The 27,182-nt window shown below is 35.6% G+C and overlaps 1 protein-coding gene across 7 annotated transcripts in view; it reads left to right on the top strand.

The window, feature by feature from the left end:
* The window catches only part of PPP1R13B (protein phosphatase 1 regulatory subunit 13B), a 71,212-nt gene that overhangs the window by 15,034 nt on the left and 28,996 nt on the right, over positions 1-27,182 (top strand). For 5 of the 7 annotated variants that reach the window (XM_074908755.1, XM_074908757.1, XM_074908754.1 and 2 more), the window contains exons 2-4: positions 11,787-11,934; positions 18,088-18,207; positions 19,697-19,764. In XM_074908755.1, the coding sequence (XP_074764856.1) occupies positions 11,787-11,934; positions 18,088-18,207; positions 19,697-19,764 (336 nt within the window). Of the gene's footprint in view, positions 1-11,786; positions 11,935-18,087; positions 18,208-19,696; positions 19,765-21,528; positions 21,659-22,856; positions 23,007-27,182 lie in introns of those variants that run through there. The other 2 variants (XM_074908760.1, XM_074908759.1) reach the window with 2 other exon arrangements.

The following is a 27,182-nucleotide window of genomic DNA, read 5'->3' as shown; positions in this document are numbered from 1 at the left end:
TGTAGAAACATCAGCACCTCCCTTTCCTTAGCCTTGGCCAAAATATTTTTAATAATTTGAGAACACGCAGTTCTGTGATACAGATTTTGTGGGACATTTTTGTTGCGTGTGGATTTTGCAGATTAAGTTGTCTTTCAGGAAAATGAACACAAAACCTCATGCTTAACCCTGCTCTTCAGCTTTGCCTTGTGTTGTCAGAATGAGCTTTCTTTCGAAATAAATTACAATATTGCTAATCCCAATATGCAAAAACCTTGAGCAGGACTTCTTCCCATATCTCCCACCCAAAAGAAGTGAAATACTCGATTTTTTGTTATCTGTCATCTAGTTCTTGAGGTTTTTGAGCAGTATCCTGTTTTGTAAGGTTTGGGGATTTAGAGGGGTTTTTTGGGGGGGATGTGTGTGGTTTTTTTGGTTTGGTGGTTTGTTCATGTTTTTTAAGCCTTTACTTTTGGTGAATATGACTTTTTTTTTTTCTTACTGGAAAGCTGAGATTCTTATGTAATAAAATGATCTCTGAAGCTGAGTCATCTTAGATTCATTTAGTTTTGTTTTTAATTTATTGTTAGTTCACCAGAGTTTACCGCAAATTTTGCAGCACTACAGTTGCATTGTTCTTCAGCAACATGTCTTCTGTAATGATTTGGAAGGTAAAATATTTGTTAGTATTTTTTAACATATTATTCATATCTCATCAGCTGTTGAAATGAAATGGGCAGTTAATGTTTTAGGACTGTTGTTTCAAGCTTGTCATGCATTCGATGTATGACATGCTGGTTACCTTGACAGATATTTAGACCTCTGAACGTTAGCACAAAGCTCTCTTTGTGGTCTTGTATGATGAGATGTGGTTGTAATGCCACAGTGATTCCTTCTTTCTTTTCCTTGGGGGCCATGGGTCTTCATCTGACCCTTTTCTGGGCTTCCCCACTTAACTTTGAATCATTTGGTTTGGGGGACCCTGGGTTGAAAATGTGAAGAATAGCAGAAATGTGGACATCATGTTTATATTTTATCAAAATAGAGCTGTTGGATATTATGGATAAAAGGACTTCAGCAAAGATGACTGTACCAATGTAGCTATTATTTTGATCTGGAATCTTCCTGTCCCCTGAACTTGTGACTTTTCCCATGTATTACTTGTGTTCCATGCATTTGGAAATGCAGTGTCTGCTTCAGTTTTCTAAAAAGAGTTTCTCAAGAATCCATTGTTTAAGGAATTAACATATTAATAGGGTTAAACAGCTACTAAAATATTTAGTTATAGCAGGGGTATTTGCTAGTTTCTTAAATAGATTAGCAATTTCTTTTCCTTTTATTAAATAATAATCAACACAAAATTGATGTGCCTGCTGATTTTTGATTGTTTTTCAAGGTGCTTTAGATAAATCTCATTGAATTTAGGCAGGCGATACTAGATGAGGTTTGTCATCCTAAGATTCACAGAAAAAATATTCTAAAAGATAAAAAAGGGTATCCTTAATGAAGCCAGCAAGTGTCAGAAGACTCTGAGTTCTCCAGAGCTGCTTGAAGATCAGTCTTCTATTCTTGATAGACAGCAAAGATTCATTTGCAACAGCCCTATAACAAATCAAAGAATACTAATTTGCATGGTGAGAATACTTAACTTTTAGGTACTAAGTTGTCATGAACCTTGTAAGGGGGTTAGGAAATCTGGCATCAACTGATTAGAGCAGAGTGTCTTTCAAGAAGAGTCTCCAACTTCCACCTTATAATAATAGTTGTGTATATCATCAAAGATAATGTATGGTTGACAGTCTTTTAAACCGTGTAACAAAACAAAATTTCAAAGCCGTCTTCTGGAAAGCATAAAAATCTCTCAGTTTGTAATGTCTGTTGTCTAATGGAGAAATATGTTGCGCAAGAACTGTTGGTGTACCTAGAATTATCCCTGCATTCTAAAGTCTCTTACATGGTAACTAGTGTCTTGACAGCCCTTTGGTAGAAATATTTGCGTCAAGGAGCAACAACAAGATCTCTTGCTGTTTCTCCAGATGTAGCAATTCAGGAATCAAGCCAACAAATATTACGATGCAGGGATGTTGAACTCTTTCTGTAGCAATTGCCAAATTACATTTTCCACTAGGAAACATCACAAGAGGCATGTTTTACAGATTTCTCTAACTTCAGGCTGTGTTGCTTTAGCTAATGACATTAAATATTGCACTTGGACAGATTTCCTTTCAAATTAATAGTTTTGTTTGTAATGCAGCCTCTTTTATTCTTTTAACTTGTCCCTTCTCAGCTATACCCATTTTCCCTTCTGTAGCCATGTTTACCTCCCATCTATTATATTAATTTATCCAAATCTCAGCTCATGCTTGCTTTTAACTGACCTATCTGAATCTAAAGGAAGGCATTCCAATGTTGTGACAAACAACAAACAGCTTCTATAATGTCTGGAGAGCTGGCACTGTTTTAGTCCCATGGATTGACTGTGACTTCTAATATAACAAAGTGTAGTATAAAATCTGATAGAGGGTTATAATGCCTAAATTATTGTGTCGCTCTTCAGTCTTAGGCAGATGCTGTAAACTTAATGTTTGTTAGGACAGTTGTTTTTTTGGCCCTACTCATATCTTGCTCCTCACAGCCTGCAGAACACCCATTCAAGTCTGTGGGTTGCTTGTGTTTACACAAGTGAACTTTTAGTTGCTCTTGTTTTCATTAGGTATTGTGTTGCTAGATTTCTGGAAGTCTTTGAATTAACTACTACAATACCTTTCATTTAATAATCTGTGTATCTGTGTTGCTTGATAGATATGTTGAACATATTTAAATATGTGATGATAGTTGCAGTTTCCTTCCTGCAGCAAAAATACTGGCTTATTTCTCTGCCCTACAAAGAGCCTGCCACTGAAAAGTAAGAGGCTACAAATTCCCGATCTACAGTTGATGCTGTAGCTTTTTATCTTCCAGTAAGAAAGAGCAAGAAAGTGTCATATGTATCCCTTCAGTAAATAAATATTGAGTAAGTGTAGGTTTTTGAAATAGTTTGAATCCTATTGAACACCTGCTGTAAATGAAAGCTCATTTACTGAAGAAGGCAAAGGCAAAAGTCCTGAGAGGAAATGTCTGTGGTTTTTGTCTTTTCTTTGAGCCACTGCATACATGTAAGCCTAATAAAAATGTAGGGAAAACTTGTTTAAGAATTTCTCTTAGTGCTGTGCTTCCACATTTCTTTAAGAGGAAAGGGTTTTTTTATTAAAGTGATTCCTCTGCTTTAGCAAGAGAAGTCATTTTATACCCTGTCACTAAGTCTGTTGGTACAACTACTGTCTGACAAGACTGTTTTGGTTTTTTTGCTCCTGGTTATGTTTTCTGTAGCCAAGTTGTCTTGTGCAGAGCCTGATGAAGGTGGATCTCAAGATGGATCAATTTTTCTTTCAGTGATTGCAGAATGGCAAATTAATGTGACTAGCGTACAAGTTTATGCAAAAAAAATGCTTTTGTTAGATAAGTATAAAGTACATTTAAGCAATATTAAATTTGCAGATTTGATCAAAATCGCAAATGTTGTCCAAGAATAATAGCCTGTTTGTATTTTTGAGTAACCTTATAAATGCTTATCACTAGTAAAATTTATGGTTTTGATGTTTGTTTGTAGCCCATAGCTGAATGCTATATATTTTTAGTGTCTGAGACTTGCTCGCAATTTTGTGAATTCTTTTGCAGACCATATGGAGGCAGTTGGCTTCAAATTTGAAAGTGTAGTAGGAAACATGCTATTGGTTTCACAAGTCTGCATTTTAGCAGAAAACTTTACTCGTTTTTGTATTCTTTGCAAACTGAAGTCTGTTGATTGCACTGTATTTGTGAATTGTACTAATACAGTCAAAATGCATCATTGGGCTTTAAATTTTGGCTTGAACTCAAAATTTGTACAGCTTGGATGTGGGAAGGATGTAAGGAAATGTGTTCAGACATACAGAAATTGAACGCACTTCTTTCTCACCCTGTATATGGGGAAGGGGAAAAGACAGTAAAGGAAAGAAATCTCCTGATGAAAAACACAGTAATCAATAATAAATTTGCTGTATGTCGTGATGCTCTTTAAGACTTGTAAACATACTGCAAGAAATTCTTCAACGGATCTATTTTAAAAATTAACAGCTTCATTGTGAAGGTAAATACTTATTGGAACAAGGCATGCTGGTGAATAACTTGTTTACTAGCTGGATTTTAAATGTTTTTCTAATAGAGAGAAGTGAAATGGTTTAATCTTATTACTGTTTTTCTGGGGTTTACACATAGTAATCAACATCAAATTTATTTGGGATGTTCTGAAATCTCAACAGAATAAAGAAATACTCATGACTTAATAATATATCTTTAGATGGCTTTAAACAGTTTTGTGGGTATAATTTCATAGTCTGGTTTCTTTTAAAATGTAATTGCTTAAAGCTTCACCCAATTAAGTGTAAAAATCTTAAAAGGGATAGTGTTCATACTGCAAAAAAAGTTAAAATTCTGCTTTAGTGCTTGAAATATGCAGCTAGAATTTCTACAGCTGTAGCTGATGTAATATGTCATGGCAACGATCCAGGCAAGCAAACTTAACATGAGATCATTGATAATTTGTAACTTTTTCTCTGAACATTCTACATGCAGAATTGTGCGTATTAGTATGTGTCATCACCGAAGGGATGATTTTTCATCTTTTCACATTTTGCTTGCATATCATTCTGTAATTCTTCGGTAACTGAAAAGATCATTCTTAGTCAAAGTTCATATTTGATTGATGGGGCTTTGACATTTCAATAAGATACAGTTTTGGACATTTCAATTAAAACTCTACTGTAGTAGCATCTTAAATATAAGAAGCTCCTGGGACTCCCAGGTGAGCAGAATCAAGGATGAAAGTTGTTAAAACTTCTTGGTAGATGTCAAGCTCTACTGTGCAAGAAAGATTTATGCTGAAGAAGTCTTTTCTTTGCTGATTGTTCTGGTCTTGAAGTTGTGGGCACCACTAAGTGCTCTGAAATGGCAAAGCACAAGATCATGAATGGATGTTTTGGAACTCTTTATTAGGAGAAGATACATGGTGAGAAGATAATGCCTTCCAATTCCTGTGAAATAGAGGAATGAAGTTGGTATTTCTATCAGAAATGTGTTTTGTACTTTTAAGTTCATTGTCAGCCTTTTAATAATTAACATTTTGTGTATTTGAAATGTCTGATCACTCTTCTGCTGGAAGACTCTGGTTTTTGTTGTTTCTTACCTTTACACAATGAAATTTCTAGGTTTGTTTAAAAAGACGAGTGGGGAAAATCTAATAAGACTAAACATCAGTGTGTGAATTTAGCCATATTAAATACCCATAAATAAGTATATTCTTAACTCACAATCATATACTTGATAATTCTTAAATTGGCAGAAGTTATAAACACAAAAAGATCTATTATCTACTGTATCTTTAATATCAGTTAGGTATTCCTATATCTAGATTTGGGTAATGGGAGCAATGGATATCACAAAGGGAAAAATTAATGGTTTTCATTTTCTTGTGTTTTTTTCTTAACCTTTTGTTCACTGCTTGAATGATCTTGCTTCTAATTTTTCATAGATGTGATTTTTCTAAACTACTTTGTTGTTATGGACATAAAATAGGTTATATGCAGGAAAAGTAATGATCTTCTAATCAATTTTTGCCAGGAACCCTGGTTTTGAGCAGAAACTTGATGTTTAATTAGAAAATAGTTATATGTAAAGTAAAAAGTCAGCTGAGTAATTTCCCATCTTCATCCACAGAACTCAACTATTTTTCTTTCTCTAGTTGAATATAATACTATAAGAAAATAATCTCAAACTTGTTTTAAATTCTAATGTTTCAGCATGTCCTGAAATACTGCTTGTCCAATTCCTTTCTGATAACTTAAATAATTCAAATCTCTGCAAGTAGGGTATCAGGAGATATGTACTTACATGGACTGTGTTACTATATTTACAATATTTATTGTATCAGCTGTCCGAGCTAGTAAATTAACTTTGTCATAAGGCAGTGGAGGTGGAGGTGCACAATTTATTTCTTCTCAAGCCCAAGTGTTTCAGGTCTTGGTAGCACAGGATAATAGTTAAGTAAGATATATTTCTTGTGTCCACAAAAATTACTGTTAAAGAGTATCTAATTAAAGGTATACCAGTTCTTTTTAATTCAGGATATTAGCTGAAGGTCAAAAAAGTTTTATTTTTTCAGTAAGGCTGTAGAAGAATGGTGAGGAAAAGACTTCATTCAGCTGTTGGGAGTTTTAGCTTTCTAGGCTACTTCTTAACCAAGAAAGAACGTGCTACATTGGCTGCCGTCTTATGTTTTTGTGGCAGTGGTCTAGTTTTATTTCAGTTATAAGTAATTGCATTGTAGTAGGGGAATGCAGCTGAAGTTGCAAAACTCAAGTAGGGAAGTCAAGGTGGCTTCCAGCACAGCCTGAACAAGCTCATGTAGGACAAAGGACATCAGACTAATTTGAAAGATTGTTTCTGTATGGGATGTGCATGTAAGGCATTTAGTTGTGGCCTTGTGGGATCTCTGTTGTGGTAGACAAGTTACGAATGCACCTCTGTTACACAGCTCTTGGAATCTTGGTTTGGGATCAAGTAAGAGATGAACTGGACAGTCAGAGAAGTCTAAGTAGACAAAATAATATCAGCCTGATTTTCAGCATATTGACAGCTTACTTGTGTCTAATATGTTTTGTAGCCAGAACAGCAAAGGAGGTCTTCAAGGAAAATAAGGTGCGTATAAGGCATGATGAACAACACAGAAAAAAGCATTAAAACACCTGTTTTAGAACATGCAGGGTAGAAACTGGTGTAAAGGACCAATTCGTCATCCATTTCTTGATACAGAGTGAAAAATGATAGACAAGAAGATTTCACACCACAGTGGGGATGTGAAGACCAGTGAACTGTGCTTAACAACTGATACAGAAAAGCAACATGGTCAAAGGCATAGGAATGAAGAATTATTTTTCCTGTGATAGGCATCATGACTAAAAAAGACAAACCAGTGAAAAGTTAGGAAAACTGATAAGCAAATTTCTAAACTCTGAGACCATTAGCTGGACCAGTTGTTAGGAGAAAACCTATCTGTGCCTTATATATTGTACAGGAAAACTAGAGGTAGATCTGAGACACAAGAGTGAGAAAATGATTGGTGTCAAAGATGCCTGTATTACAGATAACAGTGGTATGTTACGATGACTATGAAATCTAGGGCCTCATTGGAGAAACGTGACTAAGGACTGTGTTAAAACCATATGGAACTTGAATTGATAGCTAGACTTTCACAAAGAGATGATTGAAGATTGTCATCATTTTAGCTTTCTTAGCAAGAAATCAGGTCTAGAAGGGTAAAACTGTGTCATCTCTACAGGTGGTGCCTATTGAAATTTTTGTAGGTGATATTATCCAGCTGTAGAAAGAGATGAGATTATAAGTGAGGACAAAGGTCTTGTATCTCTCTTTTCTACCTCCTTGAGAAACTGCAGGGATGATGAAGTGTGTCCTTTAAATAACACATATGGTTGGAAAAGGAGAATTGGGATGGGGGTGGAGAAAAGGGGAGACAAGGTACTAAGAGGAACATGTACAACTAGCTGACAAGCATCTGTTGATCAGAGAAGATTTGGGTAGAGTACTGATTCTGAGGCTCCCCCAGAAGGAGGTCATCACAAACTGAGATATGAGTGAGATGACAGAGTAGTTTTTAAGGCAGGCTGTGATGTTTGCTGTAGCTTATCTGGCATGGAAAAGACCTGAACTGTGAAGGGATATACTAGAGTTTGCAAGGAGAGTAAAAAGAGGAGTAAAAAGAGATGAGATTTCATGAAAGCTGGAATGAAGTAATTGGTTTGATTGCAGGAGCAGTAAAGTAACAGACAGGTAACATCTGTGTGTGGAGGAGGGAAGTGTAAGATTTGGAGCTTGGTATTCATTATGGAATAAATACATGCTTTAGAAGCTCCAACGTGACTTGCTCATGAGTGTTAGGTTGATCCTATTCTGTGACATTGTGTTCAAGTATTAAAAGTTTTGAATGATTGAATTGAGAGATTATCAAATAAATGCTACCATGGTTATGATCTCATTTTACAAGATGGGTTTTATACAGTTGTTCCTATTCAGGAATCCATTTAAAATGAAAATCAAAGGATTTATCAGATCTCTTGTGTCCTAATCTTTGGCTAAGAATATTTTTTCATAAAGCTAACTTACTTCAGTGGATGTACTGTGTATTTCATGTGTATGCTTCACTCATATTCTTCAGCAGCAAATTTCCAGGCTCTGTCAATGTTTCTTTGTATTTTTTCACTATGAAATACCTCTGATTCTTATTCCATCCCCATCACAAATAGGGACAGCTATAACACTGACTTGAAAATCTAATTAATATTGCAGTGTATTAATAATGTTCAATTTTTTGAGCCTTCTTGTATGTTTTTCAGGACATTTGCTTCACAGCAGAGTTTCAGTTCCTTTGATATTACGCAGACAACCTTTTAAAAATAAATCCTTACTTAACCAAGTTTGCTTGAGGAGTAGTATGACAATAGTTGGCTACAGCACCTTGCTTCCTCATTAGTGAGATACCTTTCCCTGGGCTGTCTAGTACCAGCTTTGGAGGAGACAGTACTGGTGCAGTCAGAGCTGAGAGAAGAAGGTGGTGTGCTTGAGGTACAGCAAATTTTGGCCTGGTCTTGGAAAGGGGACTGTGAGTTTATATAGTGGTTGAGATCTGAGTTTATGGAGAACTGACCGAGATGTGTGGGAAAACACACCTCCAAGGCTTTTCTTTCTTTTTCAGCCTGTCTGCAGATGCAGACAGGTAATCTTGAATAAATGAAACAAGTTTTCTGGGCCAGTGTTATCTTTACCATTAAAAAATCAAAATTTTGAAACCATGTAATACCACATCATGTTAAGCCATTCTATTTATCCTTTCATAACAATGTAACAGGCCTTTCAGAAAAATGGTAAAGTCAGAATGCATCATATCATAAAGGGTCTCTTGTTGGCTTTCTCATAAAGTTTGGGAAGCTTGGGTTTTATTTTAAAATTACTATCAAGTGTCGTGGGGAAACTGTATTTAGAATACTGGCATTAATTCTCCATCAAACTGGTGTTGTTTAATTCAATTTACTTCATTTAGATATTCCTTAAATTTAACTGCATGTGACCAAAAAAAAAAGAGAGAGAGAAAAAGAATGTTTTCTGTCACCCCTTTGGCTAGGAGAAAAAGTAGTGGGTTTAAATAGTGGCAAGGAAGGTTTTGACTAGACTTTTAAGTATCTTCTTGCAACAGGAATCCTGGATTCTAAGGTGGATGGTTCAGGGAAGTGCTGGAATTTCCATCATGAAAGGCTTTTCAGAACAGGTTAAACAAGCGTCTCTGTAGAATAATGTAGGTATACTTGAGCCTGCCTGAGGCCAAGAGACTGCATTAGATGACCTCTTAAGGTTTCTTCTAAGCCTATTGTTTATTTTTATATATGACTCTTTCTTCTTAAATATGAGGTCAAATTCCACTACATGATTCCAAATCAGATATTTATTCTGTAAAAGATTCCGCAGTTACTGAATATTGAGACTATGTCTGAATTTTCTACAGGGGAAGAAGAATGTTGTGGGCCATTTACAGTGCGTGGATACATGCACTTTCATTATCTGTGGCTGCATCCTATAGCTTCTTCCTAGCTTCTTCTATAGCTTTTACAATAGCTTCCTTCAGTGCTGTTGTTGGAGAAACTCAGGGGTGTATTCTAGTATATTTACAGCCCCGGATAACTGCTTCTTGTGTTGAAGTGTAGTTACTTGAAAACTTCAGGATACAGCGTACAAACTTGGCAGGCTGAGGGAAACGTGGACTAAAATAGCCTGAAGGACTGAGAGCTTGAATCCTGGGCTTTCTTGGAATTTGTCCTGTGCCTACTTCTAAAGTAGATAGACTGCTCTGGCTCTGTATCTAGCTGTTGTTAATGTAGATCTCCAGTTTGGTACATGTATATCCACAGATAAAAGTTTTATAAACGTTTTTAAAAATTGCCTATGCAAATTGAAGCACAACTCCGTTTAAGAGGACGGTGCCCATTTCATAAAGAGCTTTTAAATAATGAGGTTTGATCTTTGTGGTTCAGTACGTGACGACACATTTTAGTTACTGAAAAGATCTGAAAGAACTTTCTTTGCAGACAAAACTACTAATTTTGTCGCATTCTTTAGGGACATCTATTATTATGGTATCTGTCTTTTAAATATCACGTTATCCGTGTTCCATCCCCATGAGTTTACAGAACGGTATTGTGACTACAGATAGGAAAGTAAGGTGCAGAGAGAATGGTTAAAAGTATCTGTTTCATTTTAAGCGGGAGCTTAGGGTCAGGTATCTTTCAGAGGATTTAGTGTAACATAGGAATACTTGTCTTTGAATACAACCTTTATTGGTCCTCAACCAGTCTCACTCAGGAAAAAATTAATCACTTTAGCATCATTGGTTTAGGACTTTGTTTCTTGGTGGAATGTTTTTTATCTTCCTTAAAAGCCTCTCAGCTGTTAACTATATGCTTCCAGGTTTTGCAGTAAATTACATGAGAGCCTACAGAACAAACCCATTGAGAATACGGCATGAGGCAGAAACCCTTAACAGGAGGAATGTGGCAAATCATATCATAAAACTTATTGACCAAGGAGGTGAGGTGGCTTAGGTTAATGTGCACATTTTTCAAGTTTTTCCAGTGTTTAAGTCTGCGGCAAGTTACACCTGCTAACATGAAAAGGGATGGAAGTATCTCTGGATATATATATATATATATATATATATATATATATATATATATATATATATATATATATTTGTGCACACATTTAAGCTGGAGGATGGAATTTTAGCAGAAGTTTACACTGACCCAGATTAGTAGTAGCTCTTAGTGTTAGGCTTTTTCCTTTTATAGATTTCATCCCACTTTTTCTTCTTTCTGTTTTCACTGATGTCAAGTCATCTTGAAGGTCGTTAAGGGGGAAGGGGAAGAAAAGATATTTTGTTTTGTGGCTACTTTCCAACTGGAATAGCAGTTACCAAATGGAAACTAGTCTTTTGATGTTGTAATTTAAGAGTGAAGAGAGCAGGCTTAGTATTCTGTGGGAAGGCAGTATGTACAGTCTGATCAACACAGCAAGCTTGGGGGTGGGGCTAAAATAGTGCAGAAAGAATGGACTTTTCAGAGGTTTTATACTGTAGCAAGTATACTAAGAAAATGCAATCCCTTGCAAAGTGTCACTTTTTTCCTTTTTTTTTTTTTTTTAACTTACCATTTAACCAAAGGCTTTCAACAAAATATAACTGTATCTTCAGGCAAACTGCAAAAATTACATCCATCCATCCATCATGCAAAGGGTTGCCCACCTGCAAAGCTTCAGGTTACTTTGCCAAAGTATGTATTTATTTGCAACATTTAAATGCTATGATTTCAAGCATCTACCATAGCCAAAACCTGTTCCTTCCCTCCCAGCCTTTTTTTCAGACAGAACTAAACCATTTCAACTGAAGCTCTTAAAAAAAAAAAAATTAATTCAATGCACTGTCAGAAAAAATCAACACAAAGGACTAAAGCTTTGGCAGAGTTACAAGAAATCAAAAACTACTTTGATGGATCATGGTAACCAACCATGAGTGTACATTTCCATTTACAGTGGGATTATAAATCTTACCCATAACGTTATTCTCATCTTTATTTTTAATATTCTGCTACCTTTCTTTTTTTTCCTTTCAGATGATATTAACTGTGTTTTTGAGCAACAATGAACAGATTTTGACAGAAGTCCCAATTACACCAGAAACAACCTGTCGTGATGTAGTAGAGTTCTGCAAAGAGCCTGGAGAAGGAAGCTGCCATCTGGCTGAAGTATGGCGTGGGAATGGTAAGTAAAATGTTCAGTGGAAATTGATTTAAATATATGCACCAATTATAAAAAAGGTAAGACTGACTTTTCAATATTAATGATTTCAAATTGTACTTTGTTTTTTTCTAGCAAATGTTGATGTAAAGCATAGTAATCCCATATCTGTAGAGAATAATGCAGTTCTTGCCTTTTTTTTCCCTCTGTTTTCTTCTTCAGCATAGAGTATTTCATAAAATGCATGTGTAAGATATGTTAGTGTTAATGTATTTTAGTTTTTCAAATTACATAAAAGAAGTATTCAGATTCACCACCTTAAAAGGGAAAAAAAAATGGGGGGTGGTATCTTCGCTTCTAGAAGCCATTATTTCAAATAGGCATGCAGCATCTATAGGATGGAGGCTATTTAAATGACTATGAATATATTCTATGAATACATATTCAGTTCATTCTTAGTTAGAAAAGTGTCTTTGAGGATAAAACATACAAGAAGGTTAAAACTTTTCAAATTAGAAGTCTAGATTATGGAGAGTCTACAGTGCTAACTGCATCACGTAAATTTCTAAAACGGGTCTGCAGACTGTGTTTAACAGCACTCAAATGTCCCTAATATTTTCCAATCACTTGTCTGTGAAAATGTAACATATATGGTATTACTTGTTCTGCATTCACAATCCTTGGAGAGTGTACTTCTTAAAAAATGCAGAGAATGTTGTCAATTAGCTTCAAAGGGTGACTGAAAACCAGAAAAGTGATCCATAACATCTTTCTGGGACACTTATACCTTGCAACCCTGGCAAGTATAAGCACACATTTTCTATAATAAATTCTAAGATAGAGAAGATATTTTATCTGTGGATGCAATACATGATTTCTCAAAGTGTTAGATATCTAAAGCTAAAAGTTTCTATAAAGTGGGAAATAAAACTTATCCAAGAGGTTGTGATGGAGAAACTAAGACTAAATTTTGGGTATCTACCCTGTGAATTATGCATCTTTGGTCCCATTATAGTCAGTGGAGATCTAGATACTACCATGAGTAATGGAGATCACCGATTTCAGCTAGTCATCTATTCATTTTGAACATCATAGCTCACCCAGTTTTCTGAAGTAGACATCTACATACAGACACCAAAGTTTAGAAGCAGGGTCCTCCCAAAGCTTCTACCTGTTGAAGGGGTCTGTCAGACTTTACAAAATGTGCCTGTGACTCCAAGTTTCTTAAAAAAACTCACATAAAGGTGCTTTCACAAATCTAGCTTCACTTGCTAAATATCTAAGGTGATACCTGTATAGATCTATTCCATTGAAAGTGGAACATTCCAAGGAATAGATAAGTTAGATTGAAATTAAAGATGAAACATTCACATATGTTTCTGGATCTCTCAAACAGGCCTGTACTGCGAGCAAAAAAGATGTCCTGCACACTGGTTTTGAATCTCTCAGACAAGAATTTCAGCACAAGCATTTTGTTTGTTGTTCTTAAATGTAGCATACTGTTACAAAATCTGTGTGTTGGTGGCCTGGACTCCTTGCACCAAAGTCTGGAGTACATAAATTTCTCAGTGAAACAATCTCTTTTTTTTTTTCTTTTTTTTTTTTTTTCCCTAACAGGGCATAAATATGATATTTCTTCCTTCAGCTGCTTCTGAGACCTAAATTGAACTCTTTCTCCTGAAGTTTTTAAGAATAATTTTGCCTGGAGCAGAGATCTGATATAGAAAACAAGAGTCTAAACAGTTAAATGCAACACTTGCAACAACAAACAACTTAAACTAGGGTTCTGAGTGGGAAGTGTGAAGCAATTTGCAATGAAACTGCAGCAGGTTGTGCCAGTGGAAGAGTATTTTTTCCTCTTCTGTTACACTGTCTCCAATCCCTCAGCCTTACCCTCAATAGAGGTCTACAAATGTTCTTTCAGAGGACATTTGGGAAAGTAAAAACGAACAACGGTTAATAGAGAAAATCATGGGTTGAATAAACACATTGGGTTTTATCACACATCAGAAGTGGTCTGTTTTCATGGTAATCTCCATGTTGCACAGATGACAAATCACAGCTTTCTCCCTAAGAGAGCGCTGTCATACCTGTGAATGTGCTTAACTCCTCTGTTCTACAGGTAGCCACAGCCTCTTTTAGATAGCCCAAATGAGTAATACATGTCTACTCAAAATAATGGGGCTTGTAGATTGTAGTTTTATTATCAGGTACAAAAAACTGCTTGTGTGTCCAAAAGCTTGTCCATTTTATAAACTGTATCAATCTTACAAAATAATCTTATCTCCTGAATGTGTATGTACAAATAAATGAGAAATACTTAATTTTATTTTTAGAGGGTGACAGACACCATTTGTCTTCCAGAAAAATATTTTTTAAATCCATGCAAGTTTGGCTCCAAAAATTATGTAAGATTTCTGGAGTTCAGAGGAGGGTTACAGTAGCTTAGCTGTTGGAAAACATTCGTTTATTTATTATTTTAGCTTTTCTCTGTTTGCTGTTGTGTGGCAAAGAAATAGGTGAGGAGCTTCCCAGGAGTTGTAAAATAGTTTAGGTATTGTTTCTATTAGAGTTAAGAAACTGATTCTTCTCAGAGCTGCACAACATAAGCATTTGGCTTGTTCACATTTGATTTTTGTATTTCATTCTCTGTTCTTCCTTCTTTCCAGTTTCTTGAGACAAGTAATAGTTGAAAAAGTCAACAACATTCTTGCCTGATATATCAGTACATTTTGTATCAGGTTGTGCTTTGTCAATTTAAAGCTTCCTCTTTTTGCATGGATTTCTCATGCTATAAGAGGAGAAAAAAACCACAGAATATTCTTCCTCATTCCCCAGCTATTGAAATAACAGTTGGCAGGGAGGTCAAAAGACAGGTGTGATGCCAGAAACTTGTAGTATGTTTCCAGAGAGAATGGATTTCAACCTTTAAATACACCCAGTATTCAATTATTAACTTCATCTACATCTGGAATGCCCTTCAATATGAATTGGTTTCCCTGAATTTAGTTGTAACATAGAGGCAAGTGACTGCGAAAGAAATAATCGCTTATTACAAGTGTACTGCAAACCTGAGGGGAGAAAGACTCCTTCCTGATCTTGCAGTGAACTCCCCCACTATGGAGATAATCCATTACTTTGTATTCTAGTATCCTATATAGCAGGCATAAGTGTGTTTATTACAAACAGCAGGATACTAGTAATCAAGATAAAAACAGATTCTGAAGTCTGAAATTTATTGTGTTTTAACTAGCAGATACATAGTTCCAACAGAAAGATTTTTACAATTCTCTTCTAAAACATTGAAGCAGTATCTGTGTTTTGGTCTTCCAGGGCATTTCAGTCATTTCAGAATAGTTAAAAGGAGCCCATCCTGAAAACATTTCTTAAAAGGAAAGGAGTCAAAGTTCTCAAAGTCTTGGTTCTCAAAGTCTTTCAGAATTTTCATCCAACTTAAAATCTAGGGCAGTTTTTGCAAATAATTATGGATATAGGCATATATTGGTTTTCTGCTTAATTATTCGTGAAAACAAACATTCTCTAGATAATTTTTTTAATGTGTTGTTAAAGTATAGGGATCCAACCTGGTTGTTATTACTCTACACCCATTATTCATACTTCACCTTTTTTTCATTCTCTTCTATTTAAACTGTCAAAAATTAAAGTTTGAAATACTATTGTGAAAACAATTATTGACAAATATGTCTGAAGATGTAACAACTGGAAAAAGTTTAACTGCAGGGTTTTTTTTGGTTTTGGTTTTGATTCTTAAAGAACAGATGTTTCCAGAAAATACCCCTTTATGCTATCCTAACTTACAGCAGATACAAGATCATGCTTTCTTCCTGCATTCTTTCTGTATTTAAAGGTTTTAAACTGAGAGAAGGAATGGGGACTTCAGTTCTTGTCTTGTGTCAAGTGTTAATGTCCATTTCTTCTTCCTTTTTCTTTCCTGAATCTGTTTCATGTAGCCAAATTGCACAGAATGGTTAGTCCTCCTTCATTTTTCTTTTCCCTGTTTCAGTGACGATGATGTTGCTGCTATTATTTTAACCTCTTTTCTGTCTAGCAACATATCCCCCATTGTTTTTGTGAAGACTTGCAGTTGTAATAGAAAATGTCTTTCCCATATCTCTCCATGGTAATGTCTGAAAATATTAGCATTGATTGTTCAAGGTACATTATATGAATGAAACCCTTTATTTTGAACAGACCCTAGGATTAGTGCCTTACTTTTAATGGGAGACCAGCCTAACCAGGAGCAATGCTGCAGCCACTCCTCACCATTCCAGAACTAGCCCAACCCTGTTCAGACATCCAGTTTCTTGGTACTTTGTTATCAAGCTTCAGTTCTTGTTAGGTTTACCTAGCTTTTTTTTTTTTTTTTTTCCCAAGAAATTTCTTAAGATTCTTATCTTACATGTCCTAAAGTCTCTGAACTAAACCATTTAAATATTTTTAGCCTCTGTGATCTTTAGATGACTCCTGCTGCAATTTTAGTGGATATGCTTCAAAGCACTTGAAATCTTACCTTTCTTTAGGAGTTGAAAAACCTGAAAATCATGTTTTAAAATTCCTTTTCAAGAAGTTGTAATAAGCCACTGACCTTATTCTTGTGTGCATAAACACTATGGACAATGTTTCTTGGAGTCCACTTGAGTGAAGAACAAGAAAAGAAAAGCATCTATTTTTTTTAAATCCAGGTCTTGTGATTATTTTTTTTTTTTTTTTGTGGTGGTTGTATTTTGGGTTGGGATTTTTTTGAGGAAGATAGGTGACCTACACAGTCAGCTGATGAGTATAATCAGCTTGTGGTTTAAATGACCCTTCTTTGTTCAAAGCAGCTCGATCTAACTGTGGCTAAACTGTGTTAATCACTCTACCTATTTGATGTGACACATTTTGACAAGACACTTTATTGTATTAAATGCATTGTAAATCAAGAGATAAAAACATATTGTTCTTTAAATACTACAATTAAGTATCCCAAGAGTATCAAGGCATGTCCACATTTATGCAGTTCACAATACATATAAATTTATGTAACTTTCATTATAAAAAGGTATATTTGTGATGTGGTTTTCCCAACCTTTCCCCAAGATACCAGTTATATCTTTGAATCATTTTGTCTTCCCATGTCCAATGGGTTAAGTATGAAATGGATAACAAATTGTTAGTGGTGCTCTGCCTGGTGTAGGAGATACTGTGGTTTGGGTTTTGAGGGCAGAGACCATTATGCTTTTAACAATGAAAAACACAGCTCCACCTTTTGGGTTTCATCCAAGCCTGATTTTTTTGTAGTAATATTGGTTTGACAGGGTAATGCATGTAGGAAAGCTAATTAAATCTCTTCTAGTATTGTTTTATTCTGATTAGAAGATATCTTCTAATACTATGCCTAGTATTAGATCTTATAAAATCTTAAAAGGGAGATTTTCTTACCTTAATGAAAACATATAAAAATAAATACGAGTATAATTATGGAAACAGTGAAAACTTTGCTTTTAAAATGTATTTTGATTTTGAAATACTAAATATATAGTGTGCAGTCTCTTAGTAATAATATATTTGATCTATTTGAAAGCAATACTATGAGAATGTTTTACATTTCTTTGGTGGAAAACAAAGAGACTGCTGCATAGAACTTAGCCTTTATTTGTTCCAAGATTTGCTAGTAATTCCACATATACTGAAAGTTAATGTCTGGCATAGCATATTGGAGTGGGAGCACCTGCTCAAGTTCTTAAATGAAGTGTCAGTGTAACCATAAGTCTGACTGGAAACCCAAAGGTTCAAACTGAATGAATCATTTTAATAATAGAACAAAATACCCATCCCGTGGTGATGGGGAGCAAGAGTGCAAAGATCAGCATTGTAAAAAAGGTTGTGATAAAGAATTCCTGAATTAGAGTTTCTAAACATTGATATTTTTTTGTATGGTTTTGCACACTGGTTATGTACTGCTGCTAAGCAGTGAGCTATGTTACAGTAACAGGCTAGCTTTTAATACAGTGCAACTATTGTCGGTGCCTGTTTCTTTGACTTTGCATAACACAAAATACGTTGAATAGATTGAATAGCTACCAGAAAGGATGTTCTGGTTCTTAATGAGAGTTCTATGAAACTTTGCTTAATGTAAAATAGTTGTGATACGTTTTTTTTGTCTTATACTTTTAGAACGTCCAATACCCTTTGATCACATGATGTATGACCACCTACAAAAATGGGGTCCCCGCAGGGAAGAGGTGAAGTTTTTTCTTCGTCATGAGGAGTCACCGGCTGAAAGTAATGAACAGAGTAAGTACAGTTATCCTGTAGGGTTGTTACCTAAATGTATTTAAAAGATTTCTGAAGCGAGTTTGATTATCAGTTCTTTCAGTGAACTTCAGTAGATATATGCAATACAACTTCCTTACACCAAAGCCATTTTGAACCTTCTTTGGTGGCACATTTATTCTTGTTCTCAAGTTCCCGTTTTCTAGAATAATTTCTACCAATCTGCTGAGTAATATTTTTATAGTAAGATCAGCTTCTATTCTGCTTAATACTGATGCAAAAATGCTGGTGGCTATTAGAGCTTAATGCATTTTTCTGCTTGTGGAGAGAAAGTCCCTACATTTTGAGAGGGTGGGATTGTACTTTTTGACCTCCTGTTTTCTTTCCTTTGCCCCAGAAAAAAGACTCGGTAAACTACTTTGCCTCCTTTAGAAACTAAAATCTGTTTTACAAACATCAATGGCAGAGATCTCAGTGGCTTTACTTTCTCAGTACTTCATGTAGATATATTTAAAATAGTGCTGATAATTCGCATCTTGAAAAATCACTTGTCTGCTTGGTTCTACAGGAACATTTATATAAACTTTATATAAAACAGTGCTGTATTAAGTGGGGCTTTCCTAAAAGACTGGAATAAAAAAATAGAAGGATTTCAGTTTTCTGATGTAACTGGTATAGACTACTTACCTTATGAGAAGACTTTTGAGGCTGTGCGTTATATACTTAATGGCTGTCAGACTGTCTGCAGGATAGGAAAGTTATCTTGAAGTAAGATGTGTATTTGCATGCTCAGTTTATCCTTACTCATTCAGCTAATCTGACAACTGAATTTCAGGTCTTGACTGAGTCCTTATTGCTTTGAGCTGGGGTTTATTTTTGTATTTCTAAGTGGTTCCTGGTTTGTTTGAATGCCAGAAGTAGCACACCCAATACTGTGTGAGGGATTTTTGTATTAATTAGTGCTTTGTAAAATACTCGGTCATCCTTTGAGCAATATAAATTTAAGTACGGTAAGAAATTTAAGATACACCTGAAGCCACAGAGGACAAGGAAAATGTTGATTCTGAACCATGCATGCAAGATTTTTTTTTAAATTCTGACCTATGGATCAATTTGTAGATTAAAGTTGTTTGTAAGGCATTAAAAACTCTTCCTCTACTATATTAATTTATAATGTATTCAACTGAAGCTACTGCTTCATGTAGACACAGAAATATGAAACTTCAGTATTTGCGCCTGGGACATCCGCTTTCATGACATCATTGCCTAAACACAAGTCAGAAAAGCAGAGCTGCATGTCTGTACTGACAGAGGAAGCCTGTGAAGTAAATGCTTTATTTCCGCTGGCTCCACTACTTACAAATAATAAGCTAGTAAGAAAGAGTTGGAAGTAGCAGAAGAAAAATTCACAGGTAGAAGCTTTATATAAAAATTCTTGAACAGATTCAAGAGTGCAAACTATTTGTGTTGAAAACTGAACTTTGCACTAAGAGTGATGCTTTACTTTTAGGTGGACGTCAAACCCAAAATCAAAGAAATGGCATAAATATACCTGTGGAGAAACGCACAGAGAATGGGGTATGTAATAAATCCTAAAGGGTTTGGATCAATTCCACTCAAATACCTGTTGTTTTTATTTCTTGTTTTTCAAGATGTATTATAGTGGGAACTGGTGGAAAATGTATAGATTTTGTTCTGGTTTGGTTGGTTGTTGTTATAAAGTGTTACATAAAAAAGTGTTGTTATAAAGTGAATGGCAGAATATGGCTTTTCATGAACTAGTCTAAATTTTCTGTCTAGAAAGAAATTCACTTACGTGACATGAGAGTCTTATTAATTACTGCATTTTCTAATCTATCTTCCTCTGTCTTATTCATCCTGTTCGAAGAAGAAAACAGCTATGTTATTCCTTTGTACTAGTATTGCCTGTCCAGACATCTTTTCTTGCTTGATATATCTCACTGGTATTGATTCACAACATAGCCTCATTTGATAAAGCATGAGAATGTACCTATGGATTGGGATGTGTTGAGGTTGTATACCCCTCAGAGCCACCTCTTTATACTGTTTGTAATGAACTTGGTTCATTTCTATGGCTTATTTTTTTACTAAAGCATTACCAGGTTTCTAATTTAAAATACATATTTCATAGCATAGGCAACCTGTTTGGTGGCATTCAATGAATCCTGGCCTGAATGTTCTCTCTTTTACAAGTAAAACAGTACATCTCTTTGAAAATTACAATGGCTTAGAAACCTATTCCTGAGCTGAAATTCACTTTCCTTTCTTCTCTTTCTTCTCATCCTTAATACTCGTTAAGACTACAGAGCATATTCTGCTCATTTGCTCAGGGCCATTCTGCTACCTTTACTAAGGCACTATAGCTATGGTTGAAAAAGTTTAAAAGCAAACTAATCTGTTTTTCCAAAATGAGATATCTTAAAGAAAAACAAGAACTAAAATGTTAAAAATAGTTGTGCAGATTAAGCAATTCTGTGCTTGTATATTGCCTGATAATTGGCACCTAAAATTCTCACTCTCACACACACACACACACACGCAGCAACAAAGTTGTTCAGTTTGCAGCTCTTAGCAGCTTGTTTTGTGTATGGCATGTGGGCCTAGTGGAAGGAATTTTTTTCCCTATTCAAAACAGTTAATCATGTATTGCTTTCTGCGTTCCTTTTCTGTAGAGAACACTAGCTGATATCCTCTGATGCACAGATCTGTTTATCCTGCTTCCATTGTCATATTGACAATGTAGTGAGATCATAGCGCTATAATATGCTAGGGGAACATAACTCTTTCGTGACCTCCCGGAATCTATTCCTCTGTGTAAGTCAGCACATATACTTCATTTGAGACATAGTATCTTTGGAAATTAGGACTGGCATGTCCAATATACGTGCCTTACAATCTCACTTCTTCGCAGCACTAAAGTTTATGATAGTATGGCTTTGTATTTAGTTTAATTTGCTGCTAATTTTGATGGGCAAAGCTCAGACCTGGTAACTTGAATAACACTGCTACCTTTGTGCCGTTCAGTATATACTTTTTAAAAAACCCAAAAGTTTGGCCACAAAATTAAAATTTATGAGGGAACTGATCACTTTAAAATGGACTTTCACCAGGTTCAGGAAGTTTTTAAAACACAAGAAAGACTAAAACCTGAAGGTGTTATATTAATGTAAATTGTGGTGGGTTTTATGCCAAAAATGGCACAAATTAGGTTTTGAAAGTGTATAAAACTAAGATTTTTTTTTTTCTTCGATTCTGCTAAGTTTTAAAACAGAGGGGGAGGGGGAATAAAGAGGTGGCTTCAGGATCAAGGATTTAATCAGCTTACACTTACGTAATGCATTAGGCTTATTCATTGTTACTGGCATGCTGAATGTTAGACTGGCCCTAAAATCAGTACAAACCAATGGAACATTGAAGACAGCTCAAATCTTACCAAATATTCTGCATTCAGGTATATTTTTATTATGTGTACTGCTTTAATGATGAAATAATTGATTTTTACTTAATATCTGGATAGAGCTGCAAGTGTGACATGCATAGAAGATTAATGTTTGCTTTAATGATTGAATCAATAGTCTTGGAAAAATGATAGGCAATCTGTTTGGAATTCAATTTGGATAATTCTGTTAACTGGCATTTTATATGCAGTAGGATTTTTTGTTCTTTGAAACTATGTGCTTGGTCAGCAATTACTTAAATAATGGTTAGCTTAAAATCACATTGTATACATGCTTAAATTTCATTAGATTATCTTCCAAATAAAGATGCAATGTTAAAAATACAATAGACTGGGTGTCTTCAAACAGTGAAACATGCATTGTTGTAAAAAGAATACTTATCTGGAAGTGCTCATCTGAGAGCTTTGCATTCTACATTTCAAAGTCTAAAGGAAAAACTATGAGATTTTGTGAATTGACAAGTTCTTTTATTCCTGAGGTGACATTTTGGAGGGGTTGCTTTTGTTTATAACTCTTACTTATTGGCAGTGGAATTACACTGTAATCAGGATCTGATCTCTTTCCGATACTACACAAATGTATAGATATGTGGAGATAAGACTTGTATAACTAAGTATTTCCCTTTGCCAGGGAGATGGGACAGTATCTCAAGAAGGATTCTCTTCTCTGAGAATAGCTGCCTCTTCCTCCTCTTCCTTTTTTTTATATGTGTAACTGAGCCAGTTGGATTTGAACACAAGTTATAACAAGGGAAATTCTAATTAAACATTAGGAAAAATGTTTTCTCAATGACAGTAACAGACATTGGAACAGACTGTCTTGGAGTCTGTGGAATTTCTGTCTAGCTGAATGAAGTCCTGAGCAGTCAGTCTGAACTGCTCTGAGCAGGGGTTATTGAACCGGGTGACTTCCAGAGGCTCCTTTCTACCTGAATTATTATTTGATTCTGTGATCAGTGGCCATGAAACGGTGGTCACACAATGCTGGGTCTCGTTTGCTTCCAGAAGTCCTAGCGTTGAGCCAAGCTTCATTCCACAGAAGCGGCAGTGGTCTGGAGACAGTGGGACAGAGCAAATAGAGTTGTAACCACTGGGGGTCAGTGGTAGACAGGAGAGGAACTGGGGAGCCGCCCGTCGGGGTGCAGCTACTACTAGGCATCAGTAGGAAAAGTGGATCACAGAGTCACTTAAAGGAAGTCCCAGAAAGAGGACTGACTGGATGATGACAGCTGTCCAGAAGAAAAGGTAATCAGATAACCAAGAAATTTCTTGGAGATGAGAAAACAAGAAAGCAGATGCAGCTCAGGAGGAAAAAAGAATGGGGTACAGGAACATGATGGAGGTAAAGTGTATTGGACTGAGTAGAAGTATATTAGTGTAATGAAAACTGTATGTGAAGACAATACTCGTTTGCTGTAGTTGCTTGGTTCAAATATTTTTATACTTGGTAATTTACTTGGAGAATAAAATATCAGTTTGTGGTCTCCTGTACCATTTTCTTTTTAATTTACTTTTGCTGTTTCTAATATTAAAATTGTTTCCCTGATTTAGAGACAGGTATCAGTAAGCTTTTTCCTTGGTAGATACTGACAGAAGCCTTTGCGAAGAATTACAAAGTGGAACCTGTTTTTTATCTCTCACTGTGAAATTTGTGTTAGCTTTAGCATAAAAGAAACTCAAATAGAGGAAGAAAGCTTCACCACCATCCCAGACTGGAGAATCATACTCCTGTAAATTTTCTTAGTCTTGAAGCTGTGACCAATAAATAAAGTTGAGATATAATTTTTTTTTGCTGATTAGATAACAGAACTGAGCTTCACTGTTTCTGTTAAAGTGGCTCAAATCGGGCTTTTAGCAAAAATTTTACAGCAGGTAGTCCAACTTTTAGCATCAGGAGGATCTTCTACTTTCATGCTGGAAGAATTGCTCAGGGAAATTCCATTAACACGTAGGCTGAAACTTCTACATACATGTACACACAAAGCCCTTTTTAATACTGATTTCACTTAGGAGAGCATATAGGTGCTCTGATGGAGAGTAGTCACCTAATGCAGTCAGTTTCTGTATCCCATTCCATCATGATAGTGGTAAAGCTACACTGCTTTTGAGTTCCTGTGGTATGGCTCATCAAATTCTAGGCTTAGAGTGTAGATAGATTTACACGTGATACCAAAATTATTGAGTAGAATTATATTTTGTTCATTAGTTTTAGCAATTTGATCCATACAAGAGCAACCAGATAAAAAGGCATTAAGCATCTAATATACACTTTGTCATATATTTGTTATGATATGACAGTTAAAAAATTTAAAAGTGTTCTAAAAAGCGTCTGATAAAGTTTCAAAGATGGCTGGAGATAAATACATTATATGTACTTGCTTGAAGTTTCTCACTTGAATGTTGAAGGATAAAGAACTTAGTCTGGAATAGTTCTTCAAACCTGAGCTGCAAATTCAATTTAAGATTGTAAGTATTAAGTACTTTGTAACATTTAACAGTGTACTTGGAAGAGGCTGCCCTTCACATAAGACAGGTTTTAATCAAATTTGTTTAAAATGAACAAATAACTATGTCAGTCTTGGAAATCTAGATTCTCTCAGAGGTCGTGTAGCAAAGTCTAAGCAAATAATTCCATTAAAAGATGATAAAAATAAATCTAGGGACAAGGAATTCTAACAGTCTGCAGAGATAAAAAATTTTCTGAAGAAATTTTCTTGTAGGCTTCCTGGAACATTTTGACCATGTCTGGTAATTAAATCAGATCCAAGTTTTTCCTTATTTTCTGCTGCGACTTTCTCTATAGAAAACTGTAGACTTTCTCTTTTGTTAAGGAGACAAAAATTATTGTATCTGCTACTTTTACAGTCAAGTGTATTCCCTTGTCTAAACATACATTTCTAAAATTATTGTTACCTCTCAGAGAGGGGAGCCTTGCTGCACCTACAGCAGCCTTCTGCACAGTCAGATTTCTAGTTGAAGCCCTGGGTCAGCTTAATGGAGTTTGGATCTTCATCAGGCTGATATAGTTCTTTGTTAAATGCTTCTGTCTGAAGAATTTTCCAGACAGCTGACAGTATCTTGCTCTTCAGAAAATAGAAAAACTAATCCAACTAAATGACTTAAGGGAAAAATAAATAAATTAGGAAGTAAAAAGAATTACAGTCTAAAGGTAATTTTAATACATACAAATAGCTTTTGAATTCTTGCTGGACTAGAAATCCCAGTCTCTTCACACCTCAGTAAAGGATATTTATGTAGGGTAAAATCTCTACAAGACTAATAAGTTTCATCATTACTTATTCTGTGATCTTTTCCTGTTGTAATTTTAATTATGATAACATTGGTTTATGACTAATATCAGCTCTTAGTATCTGACTTCATTTGTTTTGAGGCATCTAAAGATTGTTTGACTAGTATGGAACAGGAAATATTCTTGGAATTCATTTAGAACATTGTGAGGACTGTTTTCCTCCATGTCTTCTCCATGAATTTATGTAATTTTTAATTCTGTCACTCTGGATACCAAATACCTATCTAGCTGGCTATGGATATGAGATACTCACAGTATACAGGCTTGTAGTATACAGACACTTCAACACGCTCATTTGCAGTATACAGACTTTGTAGTTCTCCTGCTTTTCTGGACACCAAAGGTAGTTCTCTTCAACAAGTTACAGGGAACAAAGATGTGGTTTTCTAGTCCATAACAGCCAACAGGTGGCTTCCCGTTTTGCAGAAGAAGAAAGACCTAAACTGCACCATTTACTCAATCTACAACTTTATTCCCACTTTTGCAGGTCTGACTTTGCTTTTCCTCAAGTATGGCTCTGCAGTTTTACGGCAGTACTCAGTTGCAGATGTCCGTGGAAGGGAAGGCATGAGAAGTCCTGTTCATTTGTTTGTTTAACCTCTAACTGTGGTACTTATTTTAACATATTTGTATTGTGAACATGGAGCAATACAATTTACTCTTTTCCCTCGATTTCTAACTAAGTGAAGCACGTGGAGAATTGCCTCCAGATGTGACTGCGCATAGGGATCCTGAATTGCTTGGCCCTTAAGTAAAGGTAGAGTAGTTTAGAATAAGTGAGTGCTTCAGCTGATGCATAACATTATACACATTAGCTCATAAAGTAAACGTTACTTAAAGAGTTCATTTGTTATTTTTCATGAAGTATTGCTGTGCTTTCAGTCTTTACACCGGCACTGTAAACTTCAATGCCTTTTGTCACAGTTGTATCATTTTGCAGCCGCATTAGTATCAGTTTTAGTTAAGCCGAATATTAAATACTGTTATTGTAAGGAAGATGGGACTTGTCCTTTCCATTATTTCCATACTTCCTTACAGGAGGCAGATTATGAAATTCACTGTGCCAGCACAGAGCTCTGAGAGCTTAATTGTGAAAGCTTGAGAGTTTAGACTGTGTCTCTCTTCGAGCAGCTTTGAGTTCGGAGCAGGAGACTCTTCTGGTGTTTACAAGGCCAACTATTCCTTTTCAGGCCACCTTTAGAATTCTCTCTTTTATGTAGCTGTGTCATCTGCAGATTAGTGTTTTCTCTCATCTTTTCCACAGTCTCTGTGGCTTTTCTTGTGCAGTGCTGCTGTGGCTTCCTTCCTCTGACACACCTTTCCATGTTCACAGTCTTGTTCATTTAGTTTCCTGTCCATCTAGCCTTTGGACACCTAGCATACCTCTTTCTCACTTGCATGTTTTTCCCAGGCAAGTGAACCTTTCCATTTCTCTATTGCCTCCACAGCTGTCTCCAGATCCAATTGTTGTTAGGTTTGTTTTCCCTGCAGTCTTCCTCAGATCAAAGCAGAGAAAATGAAAATCCCTCTGGCTAATTTAGGAGCAAGGGAGTTGAACTTGTTTTTCTTCTTATTCCTACAGGATGATCTTACTCTACAGCTCATACCTTACCTTGCTTGCTAAAAATAAGCCTGTTCTTTATGCAGCTGGAATATTCACTGTATAGTGCCTGGACATATGGTTCTTCAGTGTCCTTATGGAGAGCCATTTGGCTGGATCTCTTGTGTATGTGCACTAAATAGTGCTTGAATTACTTTCTTGAAAGAATGAAGAGAGGGTGAACTTGCATGTCATTTGTGAGTTTGACAAGGTAAATTACAGCTTTTTATGGTTTTCCACAGTATCATAATTTTTAGATCCATAAGAAATTGTTAATGGGGTTTAGTATTTTCTTCAGGGTTTAACATTTAAAAATTCTTAGGTCTAGGTTTTGGCTTGCTGCAATCTTCTCTGACTTGCAGCTTCTTGATTTATACTATTACACATATTGCTGGCTCATGTATTCATCTTCTAATTTAAGAAAAAATGAAGTATGTAGAGAAAAGCATATAGCAAACACTGGAAAGGTTATTTGCAGATTGTGGTATCTATTCTGACTACTGTTTGCCTTTTATCTTAGGCAGTCTCTGTTAAGAGAGAAATTTCATTAAATTTCAGGTGGTACATTTTTCTGTCACTTTAAACAGTAAAATTAATACAAAAAGTAA

Source organism: Athene noctua, chromosome 6, assembly GCF_965140245.1.
Source record: "Athene noctua chromosome 6, bAthNoc1.hap1.1, whole genome shotgun sequence".
Classification (NCBI taxonomy): domain Eukaryota; kingdom Metazoa; phylum Chordata; class Aves; order Strigiformes; family Strigidae; genus Athene; species Athene noctua.
Note: the sequence above shows the minus strand (reverse complement) of the source record. Positions and strands in the feature narration are given on the sequence as shown.